Genomic DNA, 20,135 nt, shown 5'->3' on the forward strand with positions numbered 1-20,135 from the left:
ACACACATAAACACACACACACACACACACACACACATTAGTGATCTGCGAATGCAAGAAGCAAAAGTATGTGCATGTATAAAGTGTGCACTGTGCATGTTGGGTCCATGTTGTGATTTGTAAAAGCATGTCCTGTGTGTGTGTGTGTGTGTGTGTGTGTGTGTGTGTGTGTGTGTGTGTGTGTGTGTGCAAAGTATGCAGTGGTAGTCTGTATGGTTTTTTTTGCCCTGTAAGTGTGTATGTGGTTTTGTCTTTATGTGGTCATATTACCCTAAATAATAATAAATAATGTGTGTGTGTGTGTGTGTGTGTGTGTGTGTGTGTGTGTGTGTGTGTGTGTGTGTGTGTGTGTGTGTGTAATGAAGAAGGCTCTGTTTCAATTAACTCGGCATGTGATTGTCCTGGCGGTGATTAAATCAGTCTGATAACACACACACACACACACACACACACACACACACACACACACACACACAGTTATGAGCAAAGCTGTTTGTTTTTGCCAGAGGAGCTTCACAACATGATCAGCCTAAATCACTGTGACAGGAACTCTTTGGAGGAAGGTGCAGAGGAATTCTGGGTAATTTCTGACGTGTATGAGGATAGAGAATGAGTGTTCCATATGATTGAAAGTGTAGTGTAAGGGTTACTTTTGTGTTTTGTGTGTGTGTGTGTGTGTGTGTGTGTGTGTGTGTGTGTGTATGTGTGTGTTCTACTGATGACCCTCACCTGCTGGTATCACACCTAGAGGAAGTGGTGCTGGGACGGGCATGAAGACGGAGTGTGTGTCCCTCTCAGCTTCCATCTGTGCTCGGAGCAACAAACCCTGAGCAACTTCAGCTACGGAGCCGTCTCCCCCTACACACACCACCCTGAAACACACACACACACACACGCAGGGAGGTGAGAGAGAAAAAGAGAACCAGAGAGATGAGAAAAAAAATAGACAGAGTGAAAAAAGGAGAGTGATAGCTGGGTAGAGGGAGGGAGAGACAGTAAAAAGATGAAACAGGGCAAAAGAGAGATTAGTAAAAAGAGAAAAGGAGAGAAATAGAGGAGAAGTAATAGAAGCAGAAAAAGCAATAAGAGATGGATAGAACAAGAGACAGGGATAAAGGCCAAAGAGAAAGAAAGAGAGACAAAGATACAAAGAGAAGGAAAAGAAAAGGGGAACAAACACAGCAAATAATAATAGAAAACAAACAGATTGGGATGACAAATGAATGATTATTATGATGAATATTATTTGGAGCAAGAAGAGAGGATGAGATGATTGCGAGAGAGAAGAAAATATAAGTGTGGAAATATGGGAAGGAAAGGAAAACAAATACAGGAAACACTTAACAAGAAAGCACTTGTAAGAAAATAGAGAAGGAGAGAGAGAGAGAGAGAGAGAGAGAGAGAGAGAGAGAGAGAAAGATTTGGAGAGATTTGGAGATATTTGGAGATATTTGGAGATATTTGGAGATTGTGAGGTGAGTAGTAGCATGATGGAGAAAGAGAGATGCGATAGAGAAAGAGGGAGGCGATGAAGAAAGCAGTGGGGAAAAAGAAAGAAAACAAAAGGAGAGAATGTTAAAGATAAAAAAGGATAGAAAGGATAGGTAGAAAGAGATAGATAGATAGATAGATAGATAGATAGATAGATAGATAGATAGATAGATAGATAGATAGATAGATAGATAGATAGATAGATAGATAGATAGATAGAAGAAGAGATTGACAGGAATTGAAAGAGGAACAGAATGCAAACTGGGAAAGTAGTGATGAAATCAGAGGATGACAGAAAAAGGGATAAGGGGTCAAGAGTGAAAAAAGCAGAAGAAGAAGGAAGACAAAAGAGAAAAAGGAAAAAGATGCAGAGGGAAATTGAAAAAGAGAATAAAAGAGGTAGAATAGAGAATATAAGTAGGGGAAAAGCAAAAAGATGACACTGCGAGAAAAAAGGGATGGTGTGAGAAGCAAGAAAAAATGGAGAATGAGGAAAAAGTACTTATGTTGTACAACTTTTGAGCGCACGTGTGTGTGTGTGTGTGTGTGTGTGTGTGTGTGTGTGTGTGTGTGTTTGTGCTTTCTCTCGAGTGGAAAGCGTTTGCGTTGCCGTCTTTACATGCGAGTGAAAACGCGTCTGTAATGAGTGACTCCGTTTCAATTAACAAACGTGATAATTCTCTTTAGATGTATCAAAGAAGCGGATTAGTGCACGTGCTGAGCATTTTAATCGGAAAACACCCCCCACACACATATATACACACACACACACACACACACACACACAAATAAGTCCCTTCTCTGCAGCAGAATAAATCATGGAGAAGGGTTTGGCTGGATAATCTGCTTTTATGCACATTACTAATAAATGAAGAGAGGCTGGCAAAGCAGATTACACTTATTTCAGTAATGCCTTTTGAACAATTGCAGCCTGAGACTGAAATTCTAGCGTTCGTCTTCTTCACGTGCAGCCTGTGGAAACGCAGCTTTCCAATGTGTAAGAATTGTTACAGCTAAGTTCGAAGAGGAAACTAATCAACAACATGAAGCAAATAAACTGAGAACACTATAAAATCAAATATGTTCTTACAACTGATCCACTCAAACTGTTATATTTCTCTTATACTACAGCAATCTTTGACTTTGGCTCTGTAGGTTGTGAGTTCGAATCCCAGTCACACCAAGCTGCCACTCCTGGGCCCCTGAGCAAGGCCCTTAACCCCATAGCTGTTCAGTTGTATCTTCTTCATCTCCTCACCTTAACAATGAGAAAGTTATAATGAATAGATAACGTGTCACCCAGATGAGGATGGGTTCCCTTTATAGTCTGGTTCCTCTCAAGGCTTCTTCCTTATTTGGTTTGAGGGAGCTTTCCTCACCACATTCTCCTCTGGCTTGCTCATCAGGGATACATTTATGAGCTTTGTGACAATAGCTGCTGTTGGCTAAACAAGTAAAATAGAATTGAACTGGCAATTGAAACATCTGTGAAAATATCAAGAGGAGAATCTACAAGCATCTTTCAACAATACAAGTCTCATCAGATCATCTACCTCAAGAAGTTTTCTGTTTTGACTTGTCTTGAAGTTGATGGTATTTAGTTTATATTGAGACTTGGGCATTTGTCTTGCTTAAACTGAATAGACAAATGTTCAGAAATAATATTTCAATTGGTGTGTGTTTTTTGAACACACCATTCCATATTTAGTCTCCATTTGCTCCATTATAAAAACCTCCAATCTTCTAGGAAGGCGTTCTACTAGATTCTGGAGTGTACTTGTGAAGATTTGTGCTAATTCAACCACAACATCAGGAGCGTTAAAAGTGTTCAATGGGGTTGTAATGTGAGCTCTCTAGCAGGCCTCTCTTCCACTTCCAACCCATGTAACCCATATCTTCATGGAGCTGGCTTGGGGTACATGTGTATCCTGTACAATTGTATTCCTCCAGCAGTTTGGGAAAGAACCACATATGGCTAAAAAATTAAAGTTTGTCTCAATACTTTTGTCCATATAATGAAGCTGAGGTAAAAAAAACTTGGTCTCAAAAAGGTTTTGATCCTTTTTCCTTACAGGTCTTGACACAACCTAATTAGGACTTGACTTCCTCAGCTTACCCTACTCTTTGAGTTGTCTTGGACTTGACAGTTTTAATCTTGAATGCAGTCCTACTTCCCCATGTCACAAACCTTTAAACTGAATGTTAAGTGTAAGTAAGTGTAGACACTAGATATACATTTTATAAATGTTAAATACATTTGGAGAAACAGTTGAAAAAGTCTAATCACTGGAAAATTTTCAGCAATTTCTGACAAATCAGATTAAAGAATTAAAGAGCTATAGTATATTTTAAAAGCTTGTAAGATTACCGGTAATAATGTTTTTCAATTCAGGGCTCATAAATTCCAGCACTGTACTTGTTTGAGTTCTTATTTAAGACCAAGTGACATGTACAAGTATCCCACCAATTTTAGGTCCAACTTGTTGCACCGAAACACTTCTGACCCACTGAGACACAAAACTTCTAAAGCTGTCCTTTGGTATACGCCATTATGTTGTCAGCAGCAGTTATCTAAGTTTTGAGGTTGAGCCACCCTGGATGGGACTTGTTTGTCCAGCACATGCGACAGATGCTCCATCAGCCTGAGGTCTGGAGATTTCGAATGCCAAGTCTTCACCCCATATGCTGATCAATGAGCCTTGGGCACCCATGAGCCTGACGTTAGTTCACTGGATGTCCTTCCTTGGACCACTTTTGAAAGGTACTAATCACTGCATATTGGGAACACCCCACAAGATATGGCATTCTGGCTAGAGAACCTGTCATCTAGCCATTACAATTTGGCAATTGTCAAAAAGTCATTCAGATCCTTTAGCTTGCCCATTTCATCTGATTCCCACGTATTAACGAAAAACTGGCTGTTCACTTGCTGCCCTTACGCATTAAAATGAACATTATAACAAGATAATTAATGCTTTTACATTAGTGCAAATTATGCTGAGGAAGACAGTAGTTTTGCTTTGATGTGGCTACCATGGCAATTTCTAGCTTTACATCATTCTTAAATATATCACAGTTTCAAAAACCAAGGCACAAATCTTTCTAAGGCTATGTCTACACTAATCCGGATACCTTTGAAAACGGCATTTTTGTCCAAAAAGCTCTGCGTCCACACTTTCATTTTCAATCGTTTCCCAATAGTTGCTCATCCACACTGAAACATCCTGCCATTGTGTTTCCTTTCCGCCTCTTTGAAACGTCATGGCAATGACCATGTCCACACAAATACGTTGGCGTATTTTTCTCTACTTTTTGGCCTTCGGGCGTTTTCAGTAAATGAAAAGGTAGCTTATTGAAAACACCCCCCACTGTTCTTGCGTTGCAGTGTGGACTGTGAAAACAGAGGCTTTCAAAAAGGATGATACATTTGTGGTCATTGCTGCGATGTTTCTAAGAGCCAAAACGTAAATAAACAGCAGGCCTTAGGTCTTATGTTTTTTTTTGCTTGTTTTTGACTGAAAACACTGTCTCAGTGTGAATGGAAGGCCAAAACCGAGAGAAAAATATACGTTTTCAAATGAAAATGTATTAGTGTGGACATTGCCTTAGATGATTTGGTAATGATTTTAGACATGCAGTTTATAAAACATCCAAAATATAGCTTAAATGATCAACTATATCTAGAACTAACACTTTATTCTTCAATATTCTGCCCAGTCCAGATCTGTGCTTTGATGGGATGCTGCCAATACATAAAACTCTTCAATAAAAAGGGTTAGACTTTCCATTTCAGAGCAATAAATGTACATCATCGTGCATGCAAATGAAAGCACGCTTGCGCAGGGCTTCGGTTTTCAATGATAACACTTTGAGAAATCTTCCACTTTAGAAAATGGATGACCCAGTGCAAACATGAGAATAAACATTGACCAGGGAACCTTTTGAAGGAACTAAAAGTGTGTGTTTAATAGGGGGAAGGGGCACTACGTCCTGAAACACTTACCACCTGCTGAAAAGAGTGTCAGCTCATGTGCCTTATCTTACGCTGGTAATCCTCTTCTGTTTAATACTTTGCACCACTGACTGAGACCGAAGCCATTGTAAGGATCCTCAACTAGTGCATACCGGCTCACATGAGAACCTGGTGAGGTATTTTAGTAACAAAAACACATTGATCAACTTTAGTTTCTTTAACATGAATAATCCATTTAGCACTTACATTTATATAATTTATGTGGCTGAGCAGCTCTAGGGTTAAGGGCCTTGCTCAGGGGCCCAGGAGCAGCAGCTTGGTGTGGCTGGGATTTGAACTCACCACCTTTAGATCTAAAAGTCAAAGCCTTAACCACTGAGCTATGACCTTCTCTACACTCTGTTATAATGAATCTAATCACATTGATTTATGTTGATTATTAGCTATGAGCTCTTAATCGAAATAAGGAAAAGAGACAGGGCTAGAAAGGGGAGCATTTTGCAAACATTTCGCTAGCTTAGATAGCTAGTTCAACAACTAAAAAAAATATTTGAATGAGTTAGACATTTAGTATAGATTTATTTGAATGAAAATCACAAATAGTGTACAGCTATGTGTTTACATTCTCTCTATCTATCTACACTACATGGACAAAACATTGACACAACTGACATTTCCAGTCATATGTGGTTCTTCCCCAAACTAGAGACACACAACTGTATAGGGTGTTTTTGGATATAGTAGCATGAAATTTTCCCTCCACTTGAACTAGCAGGTCCAAACCTGTTCTAGCATATCAATACCCCTGTGCAAAAAGCCAGCTCCATGAAGATATGCTTTATATGATTTGAAGTGGAAGCTCCAGCTCTATATTTTTTTTTTTTATCGGATTTTTAAAAATAAATAAAATAATACTCTTTAGATTCCAAAGTCGAGATAATCTACAGATCATTTCTGTAATCCAAGTATGACTTTCAAACTCTCTGTGAGCCTGAGCTCCTATTTTGCATTTGTATTTTTTTCAGCTCACCCTGCATAGAGAGATCTCAGTCAGAGGAAGTCGCTAATAAACACCGGGTACAAATGCAGCTTTTTTCGGTTTAGGAAGATGATAATTACCATTAATGTGTGAGCACAATGACTGCCACTGTGTCAGCAGTGACACCTTTTTAACCTGCCTATTGTGGCATGCAAACACACACATGTGAGCACGTGTACGTGCAGAGAGATGGCGCCGTGTCACACGTGTCTTGCACTCGCGACCTTGTGAGAAGTGCATCCAAAATAGCGCAGGCCCATTACTGCACAGTTAGATTACTGCAGTAATTAATGAGTTATGATCTATTAATGAAAAATGTGCGATATTACCTTTTCAAACTTAATTCTTCTGAGGTTAATTAAGCAAGTCGAGATAATGTGTGTGTGGGTGTGTGCATGTGTGTGTGTGCTGGGGTGTGTGTGTGTGAGGTGGGGGGCTGCACAGTGCGTGCCTGTCTGCTGAGCCCAATAGAACATTTCCTCTTTGAGAAAAACTCTTCAGAAAGACAATGAAATCTCTCTTTTTTTTCTTTTTTCGTTTCGTCCCTCAGCTTTGGCGATGTGTCGATAGCAAGTCCATTTTTTTCTTTTTTAATAAGACACCTCGCATAACTGCAAACCCGCTGTGACGTTTCCTGCGCCTGAGATTCGTTCGCACGCCGTGGCGTACAGTGAAAGCGTCCAGCACTTTCTCCGACTGAATTATACGAGGCTCAAAATGAAGTACTGCCTGCCAAATCCAGTGGCATGTTCTAAGAAAGTCAGTGCAAATCTGTAAGCAACTTGAGTCTCTGGAAACAAAAACATCAGTAGCATGCTGATTGTTTTTTTTTTTTTTAATAAACGCTAATTTAAAATATATCTTACTTCATCAGTAATTGAAAATAAAGCAAAGATCAGTAAAACAACTCTACAAACCTAGCATCTGATCAGCTGGATAAAAAATGTGTTCTTAGTAAAGGCAGGCTGTTGGTGTCTGATCATGTTTGTTGGTGTCTGATCATGTTTGTTGGTGTCTGATCATGTTTGTTGGTGTCTGTGTTGGTGTCTGATCATGTTTATTAGTGTCTCTGTTGGTGTCTGGTCCTGCCTGTTGTTGTCTGATCATGTTTGTTGGGGTCTCTGTTGGTGTCTAATCCTGTTTGCTGTTGTCTCCTTTGGTGCCTGATCATGTTTGTTGGTGTCTGATCATGTTTGTTGGTGTGTCTGTTGATGTCTGAGTGGGTTTGGTGGTTCCTAAATGTGTTTACTGGGGTCTGATAATGTTTTTTGTAGTGAGTTTGATAATATCTGTGGTTTTTGTTGGTGTCTCTGGTAGTGTCTGACCATGTTTGTTGGTGTCTGACCATGTTTGTTGGTGTTTGTGTTAATGACTGTATAAGACTGTAGAAAGAACATTACTTATAATCTTACACTCCAGTGCTCATGTTAGTTCTCACTCTCCAGTGTTCTGTATTGTTTAAAGACTAGAATAACACTCTTGATGTCACCCAAATGAGGATGGGTTCCCCTTTTGAGTCTGGTTCCTCTCAAGGTTTCTTCCTCATGACATCTAAGGGAGTTTTTCCTTGCCACAGTCGCCACGGCTGCTCACCAGGAATAAAGGCACACCATTCACCTTGACTGGTGATTTCTGTAAAGCTGCTTTGAGACAATGTCTGTTGTAAAAAGCACTATAGAAATAAACTTGACTCGACTTGACTCTGTTGGTGTCTGGTCCTGTCTGTTGTTGTCTGATCATGTTTGTCGGTCTCTCTGTTCGTGTCTAATCCTGTTTATTGGTGTCTCCTTTGGTGTCTGATCATGTCTGTTGGCATTTGGTCATGTTTGTTGGTGTCAGAGTGTGTTTGGTGTCTGTCAGTTTGTGGGTCACTATTCGTGTTTGTTGGTGTCTGATCATGTTTGTTGATGTTTACAATTGTTGGTGTATCTCTATGGTGATTGGTTCCTGAGCTGGTGTCATGGTATTGGTGTTTAAATATATTTGTTGGTGTCTCTCTAGTGGGGTTTATCTTTATTGGTGTCTGATTTTGTTTGCTGGAGTTTGTTAGAGCATATTTAAATGTCAGAATTATATTTTACATGTGTCATTGAGAAAGCAACATGAATAATGAAACATGAAACGTTACAAAAATACATGCACAATATATGCTAAGCAATGTCTGTATGAGATGGTTAAGGTAATATTCAGCAAGGAGAAAGTAGGGGAAGAGCAGGGTATAATGGCTTAGAAAGTAGGGAATCATGAGTTGTCCCCCTCCCTCACCTGATCCATCTGTCTCTTAGCTCAGGTGGGTGCCAGGCCAGAGCTGTAGGAGAGCTACCTTAAGCCCAGAACACACTCTCATTCACCATCACACTCTGATAAACCCATCAACACGCATGAATAAACCCGTTTCAGCAAACAGCAGCAAATGTGCCAACAAACCAAACATTACTGGTACCTGTGTATGACTGAAGTCTCAACTGAAAGCTGATTCATTTGGCTCATCACCCTAACAGTAAATCACTCTGTGCAAAGCCAAATCATCAAATTGGCATGCTGGAGCTGCTGGTGTTTTATGGTGTTGTTAAAGAATGCTGTTAGGTGTAATTGCTTGCTGGTGCTTGATATTTAATATTAATATCTTGGTTAGACATAAAAACATTTTTTAGAGCTGGTGTTTGATGAATGATGTTAGTGTTGGGGTTTGATAGAAAATGTTAGTTTCCCCTTCGGGAACTGGAGCTGCATCAACACCACTCGGGGAATGCCTCTGCATGAACATGCTCTAAACCATGTGTGTAATCTGTACAACAGCCTGGACCCCGCCGGTAACGTCATGACCACCAAGCTATAAAAGCACATGCAGTGGAGACAGCGCTAACTTCTGTTGTTCTGGAAGCGCTCTGTGTGTTTCCGTGTTTTCCTTCAGAAGGTAAGTAGAGGTAAGGAGGTGTAAACATTTTTTTTTAAATGGACAAGCAATTTTTCAGGCTGTGTCCCGCATTGTGAACGTATGCGTACGCTCCGCTCCCGGAGAGCGCTCTTCGAGAAGGGCACTCTCACCAGCGTTCCTCGCAATTCTGGCCCCGCTTCGCCTCAGATTCATTCTTGGGGTTTGCAAATGGATCTGGCAGAGGTAATGGAGACAGGCACGTCCATTTCTCCTTCCTCGGAAGGAGACTCGGAAACCCGCTCTTTGGTGGTTTCTTCCCCATGCGGAGAGAGTGCAGTGCTCCACCTCTCTTCCTCTAAATAGGGGGACGAGAGGGCACCCTACTGGATGAACCTGTGGACTTGCCTCTGCAGCCAGTCCAGTATGAGGAACTTTTGGAGGTGGTGACTCGAGCGGTTTCTAAGCTAAACATTGCTTGGCCAGCTGGAAAACAGAAACTACGTCCTTAAAATAAACTAGATGAGCACTCCCTGTGACCTAGGTCACTGCCTCTGTGCCAGGCCTGTCCTACTTTCCTGATCTGTAATGGAATAATCCTCATTCGCCCCACCTCTTTAGCCCTAATGTGACCCTCTACTAGGACTGGTTCGTCACGATAGCTCTGAGGTACGCGTACTTACATATACCCATCCTTCCTCTACACAGAAAGCCCCTGAGGTTTGCTTTCAGGGGCGAAGCTTTCCAATATCGAGTTCTTCTGTTTGGCCTTGCACTCTCACCCTGCACTTTCACAAAACTTCCACACTTTCACAATGTTGCTCTGGCTTCTCTGAGACTCCAGGGTTTTAAATACTAAATTTTATCGACAATTGGTCGATATTAGCTAAATCAGAGCACATGGCGATTCGGCATTGAGGTGTCATTCGCGCCCACATAAGGAGTTGGGGTTAAGACTAAAGTGGTTATGTAAGAGACCACGGTTGTGTTATCCATACAGATCAGCATGTGGTGACCCTTTAGGTCTAAGAGAAAATGCTTAAATGATAGAAGCACAACCAGCATCTCCAGGCAGTTGATGTGCCACAAGAGATGGGGCCTTTTCCAAAGATCTTGGGTGGAGCAGCCACTTATGACTGCCCTCCATCCCGTGAGGGAGGCATCTCCTGTTAACGTTATGCGACAACAAGGAGCTTCCATTATGAGGCCCTGTGACAGGATTCCTCTATATGCCTAAGACCCGTAAGGCTTACCATGTGATGAGAAACCCTCTGGTCCTGAGCCACCACTGCAGGGGTCTCATGTGCAGGAGGCCGAACGGTACCACATTGGATGCTGCTGCCATCAGACCCATCAGTCTTTGAAACTGCTTACCAGGCAAGGGGCACTCTATTTCACCCTGCCCGGAGTTGTGGAGGCTGTGGCTATGGCCCCTGAGGGGGCGCAGCTTTTAGTCTCTGGACTGGTTGTAGAGACGATTCTCTAGTCCAGAGCTCCCTTTATGAGGAGGTCGTATACCGCAAAATGGCACCTGTTTACTATATGGTGTGAGAACCATCACTTAGATCCAGTTAACTGCCCACTTGGCCCAGTGCTGAATTCTTTCAGGAACAGTTTGCCAAAGGGTTGTATCCTTCCACCCTACAGGTTTACATGTCTGCTATTGTGGCATGTCACGCTCCGCTTGCCGAGCAGTTGCTAGGTAAAAAAAAAAGTTAGTGACACGTTTCCTCTGTGGTACCCAGAGGCTGAGGTTGAGGCTCTTAACAGGTGGACTGTGGATGCTATCTCATCCTCTTATGAGTCCTTTGGTCTCCCCGCTCCTTTCGGGGTTCAGTGCTTACTCGACCTGGAGTGTGGCAGCCTCTATGGCCTTTTCCTCTTGGGTTTCTCTCCAAGATATTTGCAATTTTTTGGGTTGGTCCAGCCCTCTAACTAAGGTCTTACAGCCTTGACCTTAGCGCCACTCCTGGCCCCTCAGTCCTTCAACATAGCTGTGCCCATCCACGCTAGGCAGGGATTTGTCAGTGTGGCGGTGTTGTACTCTCATTCCCAAAGTGTTGTTGATGCAGCACGAGTTCCCAAAGGGGATGTCTGTAGTCTGTAGTATGTAACCCTGGTTCCCTGAAGGAACGAGATGTTGTGTCTTGGTGCCACACTCCCTGCATCCCTGCGAGCGCTTCCTTCCCTTTTCAAGGGTTTGATAAACCATATTAGTGTTGGTGTTATGGAGAGTGTTATTATGATGGAGAATGCTAGGGTTTGATAAAAATATAAATGTTAGTATTATGGAGAGTGTTATTATGATGTAGAATGCTCAGGTTTGATGGAGAACATAAGTGCTGGTGTTTGATAAAAGATTTTTTGGTGTGATGCTGGTGTTTGATAAAAGAAGTTTCGGTGTTATGGAGCATGTAAGTGTTAGTATGATGAAGAATGCTGAGGTTTGATGGAGAATATAAGTGATGGTGTTTGATGGAGGATGTTAGTGTTGGTGTTACAGAGAATGTTAGTGTTAGTATGATGGAGAATGCTGAGGTTTGATGGAGAACATAAGTGCTGGGGTTTGATTAAGGATGTTAGTGTTGGTGTTACGGAGAATGTTAGTGTTAGAATGATGGAGAATGCTGAGGTTTAATAGAGAACATAAGTGGTATCTGATAAGCTGGTATCTGATAAAGGATGTTAGTGTTGATGTTATAGAGTATGTAAGCGTTGGTATAATGGAAAATTTAAGAGTTTGTTGGAGGATGTTAGTGTTGTCGTGATGAAGAATGGTATTGATGAAGAATGTTAGTGTCGGTATGATGGAGAATGCAAGGGTTTGATGGAGGATGTTAGTGTTGGTATGATGGAGAATGCAGGGGTTTAATGAAGGATGTTAATGTTGGTATGATGGAGAATGCAGGGGTTTGATGGAGGATGTTAGTTTTGGTAAGATTAAGCATGCTGGGTTTTGATGGAGGATGTTAGTGTTGGTATGATGGAGAATGCTGGGGTTTGATGAAGGATGTTAGTGTTGGTATGATGGAGAATGCTGGGGTTTGATGGAGGATGTTAGTGTTGGTATGATGGAGAATGCTGGGGTTTGATGGAGAATTTTAGTGTTGGTAAGATTGAGAATGCAGGGGTTTGATGGAGGATGTTAGTGTTGGTATGATGGAGAACGCTGGTTTTGATAAAGGATGTTAGTGTTGGTATGATGGAGAATGCAAGGGTTTGAGGGAGAATGTTAGTGTTGGTATGATGGAGAATGCTGGGGTTTGATGAAGAATGTTAGTGTTGGTATGATGGAGAATGTAGGGGTTTGATGGAGAATGTTAGTGTTGGTATGATGGAGAATGCAGGGGTTTGATGAAGGATGTTAGTGTTGGTATGATGGAGAATGCAAGGGTTTGATGGAGAATGTAATGTTGGTATGATGGAGAATGCAGGGGTTTGATGGAGGATGTTAGTGTTGGTATGATGGAGAATGCTGGGGTTTGATGAAGCATGTTAATGTTGGTATGATGGAGAATGCAAGGGTTTAATTGGAAATGTTATTGTTGGTATGATGGAGAATGCAAGGGTTTAATGGAGGATGTTGGTGTTGGTATGATGGAGAATGCAGGGGTTTGATGGAGGATGTTAGTGTTGGTATGATGGAGAATGCAGGGGTTTGATAGAGAATGTTAGTGTTGGTATGATGAAGAATGCTGGGGTTTGATGGAGGATGTTAGTGTTGGTATGATGGAGAATGCTGGGGTTTAAGGATATTAAATGAGGATATTAGTGTTGATGTTTAAAAGCTTGGTGCAGTTTAATAATAAACAATTGTGAATGCTAGTGTTAAGTAAGTCAAGCATTGGAAAATGAAATATGGTTGTAATAGATGGTTTATTGGCTTTAGGTTGTATGCTATAAGTTGGAGAATAGTGGTTTATTCTTAAGATTGACTTGATTAAGTGTTTGATGAACAATGCTGAAGAATTGCAGCATGTAATAAAAAATGTTGTTTAGTACAGAATGGTGGTGTATTTTCTGATGTAAACCAGTGTGTTTAATCATTAGGGTGGGATTACTACTATTCCACACACACCAATGGATTTATCAGTCCAAAACCCTAATGCCCTTAACATATATTTGTGTTACTGAAGTGCAAAGAGAGCCATAGAAATGCATATACCCCAATAATCTCTGACTGCCTCATGAAGTGACCAATACTCATCTAGTTAAGTTATTTCTGTACATCCATTAAAGTACACCCAGCTTGTCCTTGTCCCTTTTGTTTCACAGTCGTACCGCATGCTGCGATTTTAATCAAAAAGCGTGGCGCCAGACTTAACACCCCCCCCACTCCACGCAACCCTGAGGCCAGGCGATGGGACTCTAATGGATGATCGTAGTTTGGGAAATAGACAGAGAGACAGGCCCTTTATAAGTCCTGTTGGGGAAAGTGCATGCCAATACACTGGTTTAAAAGAACTAAGAGTGGCGTGTGTGTGTTTGTGTGCATGTGTGTGTGTGTGTGTGTGTGTGTGTGTGTGTGTGTGTGTGTGTGTGTGTGTGTGTGTGTGTGAGAGAGAGAGAGAGAGAGAGAGTTATTGAGACACACTGTGCTTCATCACTTCTTCTTGTGCAGGTAATTAAAGATCCACCTGCCTGAGCAGCCCCTCAGTGGCCAACCCTAATGGACAGAGAGAGAGAGAGAGAGAGAGAGAGAGAGAGAGAGAGAGAGAAGGAAGAAAAAGAGATACAGCTCTCCAAAGCTTTGATCAGGGCATTGCTGCTCTGGATGACCCTCTCTCTTTGTTTCTTTTTTAACCCCACTCTACTTATAAGGGCTAAATGCTAAATGTCACCTCCATAGGGGCAGGAGAGAGAAAAAGAAAAAAGAGAATAGAGATTAAAAAGAGATTTAAAAAATGGGAATAGAGCCAGAGAAAAGATCACTGAATAGAAGACAAGACAAGACAAAAGAAGTAGAAAACTTACCCATCGTACTCATCCAGCCTGCACTCCTTCAGGATGGACAGAGCGTGGCCTTTACTCTCAGTGACTGTAAAGGGAAAAGGAAGAGTTAACGAGCAAATAAATAAGTAAATAATGGAATAAATATGGCAGAGTAGTAAAAATGGCCTTTAGTAGCCTCATCCAAGCTTTGGCACACATCTCGAGCCGAGCATATGGTCCTGGCTGTAAAGCGGAATTTATATCCGCATGCTGTTTGCATTTTTAATCAAGAGAAAGAGACGCGGTACAAAACGAACAGCCTTCTTGTGTTCGGGCCGTGTGAAAACGAGGTCAGCCTAGACGCTACCCCTGCAAACATATTTCTGCATAAACATCGCTGGAACACAAATCAGGTCAATGGATCACGGCAGTAGTCCAGGAGGATAGAGAAGGGATAGTGTTTTCGCGGGATGATACAAGAGCCTCAGACGAGTCGTCTGGATGATTGGAGCGGAACCAGATGTGGTCTTCTGCTGTTGTAGCCCATTCTGGGTCAAGATTGTGCATGCTGAGATACTTTTCTGATCAGCATGGCTACAAAGATTGGTGATTTATGGAAGCCTTTCTGTCATCTAGAACATTTGTCAGAAAGACATTTCATTGATACAGAAAAATTGATTTTTTTGGCTGTTTGAAAATATCAAGCGAACAGCCGTTTCTGAAATTCTCAAATCAACAAACATATCGGGGTCAAAAGTCACCAAAATCTTCAACATTTTCAGAAATATGTCTGCCTTCATGTTCAGGATTGTATATACTTTCAGCATCAAATGTGTTCTATAAGGATTTTTAATTGCTTATATATAAAAATCCATAACTATACTGATAACAAAGGTACTCTACGTATGGTAGTGATACCCAGGAAAACCTCAATGAATGCTGGGAAAATGGGTAAGCACCACTGCAGATGGTACCTCGTGCTCCCTGCTCTCTGCTCTTGTGCCCCACTTAGTGCTTTTTAGCATTTTTCTGGGGCATCTCTGCCATGGAGTGAATGGCAGCTGTGCCCAAGTGTCATGAAGCTCACAACCCCACATATCTGCCACTCACAGATGGATGGGCGAGAATGTGTAGAGTTATCCTGCCATGTGTTAATCTCACTGGCTCCAGCAGTGTGTATATACACACACACAAACAAACGTATATACAATGACACTGATGTGACCATCCCACATATTGTATGACTCCATCCATATACTGTATATACATCTTTTGGGCCACAAACACAAATGTTCCTACATTGCTTTCAATAAACCAGTGTACTGGGTGGTAAACGCTTCTTTATATATTTGGTTTACTGTACATGAAAAGCCTAATACATTTTCACACCACACCTTCCCCCTGATCATCAACTTTAGAAGCACAGAATTAGCTGCAATGTTTGTGTATATTCTAGTGTTAAAATATCGCTTCCTCAACAACACTGAGCCACCAGGACACCATCTGAACACCATCACCTCATCAGAACCCAACCTTACTAATACTCTTGTGAATAAATGATCACAATTCCACACAGCCATGCCTTAAAATCTATTAGAAACCTGTTGGTTATATAGTGTATGTTATGGCTGCACTAAGGACAGTTATGATTTTATTCCATTATAATAAAATATATTAGAATTATGGATGTAAATATAAAGCCAGGATTTACAGATTTGGCCTTTTATTTGAGACCAAAGGTATATCTAATTTAAATTTGAAGGATAGCTACATAGGGCTTTAATGACACATTAATGACACAATAATATAATAATAATAATAATAAAAATAATAATAATATATATATATATATATATATATATATATATATATATATATATATATATATATATATATATATATATATTGTAAAAATGTCTTAAAATTATATATGATATTTTTGTAAATCAATGCTGAAGAATTTATCAAAAAATTAATCACAAGATTTTATACATTTGCCCTCTATAAGCTTTCAAATCTCACTTGCCATTTTTAAAATGTTACTTGATATTTTTTTGCAAATTATTACTCTGTTCAGTATTTTAAATATAAATATAATCACCCTTTTAAAGGCATTACAATAATGAACCTGGCTGGCTGGCAAATCAGCTTTATAAACAAATGAAGTACTGAAAATAGTTTGAAATGCAAATAAACCATCAGCACTTCAGCTGAAGTGTGTTGAAGTTCATGCTCTAAATATAAAAAGTAGATTCAGTCAATAGTCTTCCCAAAACATAAAATAAACACTTGACGATTCTTTACTGCTTCCTGAAAGTACTTCTGCTCAAGACAAAAAAAAAATGTAGTCAGAAATGATTAACTGGATAATCCTCTGTTTTTCAAAGCAATATGTATGAAAAGACAAAGCAATATGTCTCTTGGTTCATCGACCAAACCAGACATTAGAAACTACATAGGACATTTTCAAGCCAAGCAGCTTTTATTGTCATTTCAACCATAAATCACTGATGCAGTACACAGTGAAATGAGACAAATGTTTCCCCAGAACCCTGGTGCTACATGTTAGAACATAGAGCGACATTACACAACATGGCGCTACAAAACAGAACACAGAGTTAAGGACTAAAGTGAGTTGTCCTTGCCACATGAAGTGCATCATGTGCCACCTAATGCAAACAGAGCAGACAAAAGACTTGCTAGAAGATTTTGGACTGCTGAGAAGATCATTGTGCTTGTCTGCCCACTCTACATGACCTGTACACCACCAGAGTGAGGAAACAAGCATCCAGAATCACCATGGACATCTTACATTCCAACTCACCACCTTTTTAAACAAAACAAGACACAAGAACAGTTTTATTCCCCATGGTCTCATTAACACATGATCTTATAACGATAATCATACTTGTGCAATATATGGGAATACATTCAGGTGCAATATACAACATGTGCAATATAATATTTTTCTATTTATTATATATAACATTCAGTGGTGTCCAACCTGAATCAATCCTCAGAGAAACGCAGTATATCACAGAGCACTGCATCACAGACGGTGAGAATAAAAGCCATTACTAAAGCAAGACAATTAATTAACACAATTCAAAAAGTCACCTTTCGCTGCTTTACTGTTTTCCTGGGGGTTTTAAATGAAGCCAAATTATGTGTTTTTATGCAAATTCTACAGGAAAGAAAATGCAAAAGTATAAGGGGGTTCCTGAAAATGCCTAACGAATGTTTTGAACGGTTTTGGCTGAACTTTCCTTAAGATGTTTATCTTCTCTTGAAAAGTTCGTCATGTAAATGTCCTTTAAAGTGGATCTCTGACCAAATACATTTCTTCCCCTCTGTCGGCCGTTGTGGAATGAAAAACTGCTATTAAATCCATGTGAATATATTTGAGCTTGTGCAGTTTGCTAGAGATGCAGGTGGCGAGCTGTGACTAGTGCTTTCTCTGACCATCCAATCAAGGATGTGAAAACGTGTTTGGATGCTGTCTAGGGTCCACATCTCAATATGATTGCATAAAGCAACAGCTTCAAGCACCATACATTAAAATCTAATAAGAACAAAAGCTTGTGCTTTTCATTTCTGCTGGTTTTACAGCAATACAGCAATTTTAACTTTCATACAACAATAAGGACACTTAATAATCCATATCCTTCTCTTCCTCTCTCTCTCTCTCTCTCTCTCTCTCTCTCTCTCGGTCGAGTTAAACATGCTCAAGAGGCTCCAGTGACCACTGTTCCTGCCCCTCTTCCCTCCGTGGATCTTCCCACTTCATCCAGGCCTGCCTCTGGATAGTGTCCTCTTCGACTAGAGGCCACTCTTTGCAGCTTTGGTGGTTCCATGAAATTCCGTAGTAAGAACGGGCGCTTTGAGGATAGATTGGACTGTAGTTAATGTCAACAGTCTCCTACACTGACACAGGAATACAGTTCGCTTCTGATCATCATCACTGTACCCTGCAACATCGTATATCTGCTACAAATGGACATTCAGTGCAACCCAGATGGGGATGGATTCTCTCTTGAGTCTGGTTCCTCTCAAGGTTTTTTTCTTATGCCATCTTGGGGAGTTTTTTCTTGCCACAGTCGCCACCGGCTCACTCATCAGGGACAAACTTACTTATAAAGAACATGTTCACTTTTAATCACCACATTATCTATCTATATATATATATATATATATATATATATATATATATATATATATATATATATATATATATATATATATATATATATATATATATATACAGTACAGACCAAAAGTTTATATATATTATATATACAGTACAGACCATAAGTTTGGACACACCTGCTCATTCAAAGAGTTTTCTTTATTTTCATGACTATGAAATTATATACATAACAAAAAAGTGAACTGAAAATATGTCATATTGTAGGTTCTTCAAAGTAGGCATCAAGAGAATGCCAAGAGTGTGCAAAGCAGTAATCTAAGCAAAAGGTGGCTACTTTGAAGAACCTACAATATGACATATTTTCAGTTGTTTCACACTTTTTTGTTATGTATATAATTCCACATGTGTTAATTTATAGTTTTGATGCCTTCAGTGTGACTCTACAATTTTCATAGTCATGAAAATAAAGAAAACTCTTTGAATGAGAAGGTGTGTCCAAACTTTTGGTCTGTACTGTATATATGTATATATATATATATATATATATATATATATATATATATATATATATATATATATATATATATATACACACAAAAATATATTAAAACGTAAGTCAATGATTCTGATAGAGATTAGGCCAGCAAAGAAGGCCTTCCTGACCCTGTTGGCCCACCACTGAGAACATTACTTCCACTTCCACACTTTCTATGCATTCTCTTCTGTTCTGTTAGAAAATCTGTTAATTTTTAATGTAGTTTATATCTCTGTCCAAAAATTTTTTTTTTGTTATATTTGTTGTATGTTGAAGCTTCTGTCACAAAAAACGAATCCCTTGTTGGTCTGTGTGTGTGAGCAAACAACAATGAAACCCATACTGATGTTGAATAAAATTGCAGTTTTCCAACGTGACCTACAGGGGGAGCACCTGCAAACCAAAACGATGGACAAATGACCCTTAAGCGTTTGTCTGTCCCCTGCTGATCTAGTAGACTGAGTTTATGACTCATGACCTACACCAAGGCTTATTTAACATCATCTCTCAAGTCTAATTGATTGAAATTTTGATTGTCAGTTAAATACATTGAACAAACAAAATCCCATTCGCATAACAGTGACAAACAGTCTTTAATGGCAAACTACACAATGAGCATATACACCATGAGAACACAGTGTTTTCCGATTATTGTTACAGAGAAGTATGAGATCCTGCCATTTCCACTGCAGACTTGCTCCTGCACAGCTCTCCCAATAACGTTCAAGGCTAATTCTGTTGCAATTGCGCAAAGCAATGCCCTGCAGAATGAGATCTTTAATTTCGATTATGCATAAGTGTCTTTTAATGGGGGGAGATCGCGATACAGTCGGTGCCCCCCCACCCGCAGCCAAACCATCACCGAGCCGAATTACTGCTCCAATGACTTCTGCGATCACAGAGCCATATCCATTAGAGATCAGACTGCTCTGTAGGAAAGACTGCCTGCTGTTTGTGTGTGAGAGAATGAGAGAGAACGAGATGTAGAGAGAAAGAGATTTTGCTCTTTCGGAGGTCTAAACATTCTCATCATAATTATACTACATGACATTGCTGACCTTGTCAGAGACAGTTAAATGGTCCCTATTGAAATGTGTTTGTATCATTTATATATTTTTTTATAAATTAATGATGAAATTGAAC

General features: G+C 40.1%; 1 protein-coding gene across 3 annotated transcripts in view; it reads right to left on the bottom strand.

Annotated features, from left to right (window-relative positions):
* Window positions 1-20,135, bottom strand: part of cerkl (ceramide kinase-like) — a 98,659-nt gene that overhangs the window by 18,490 nt on the left and 60,034 nt on the right. For all 3 annotated transcript variants that reach the window (XM_046841864.1, XM_046841856.1, XM_046841848.1), the window contains exons 4-5: window positions 14,353-14,416; window positions 730-872 (exon numbers count right to left, since the gene is read on the bottom strand). In XM_046841864.1, coding sequence (XP_046697820.1) covers window positions 730-872; window positions 14,353-14,416 — 207 coding nt within the window. The remainder of the gene's footprint in view (window positions 1-729; window positions 873-14,352; window positions 14,417-20,135) is intronic.

The sequence above is a fragment of the Silurus meridionalis genome, chromosome 3 (assembly GCF_014805685.1).
Source record: "Silurus meridionalis isolate SWU-2019-XX chromosome 3, ASM1480568v1, whole genome shotgun sequence".
NCBI classification, from domain to species: Eukaryota; Metazoa; Chordata; class Actinopteri; order Siluriformes; family Siluridae; genus Silurus; species Silurus meridionalis.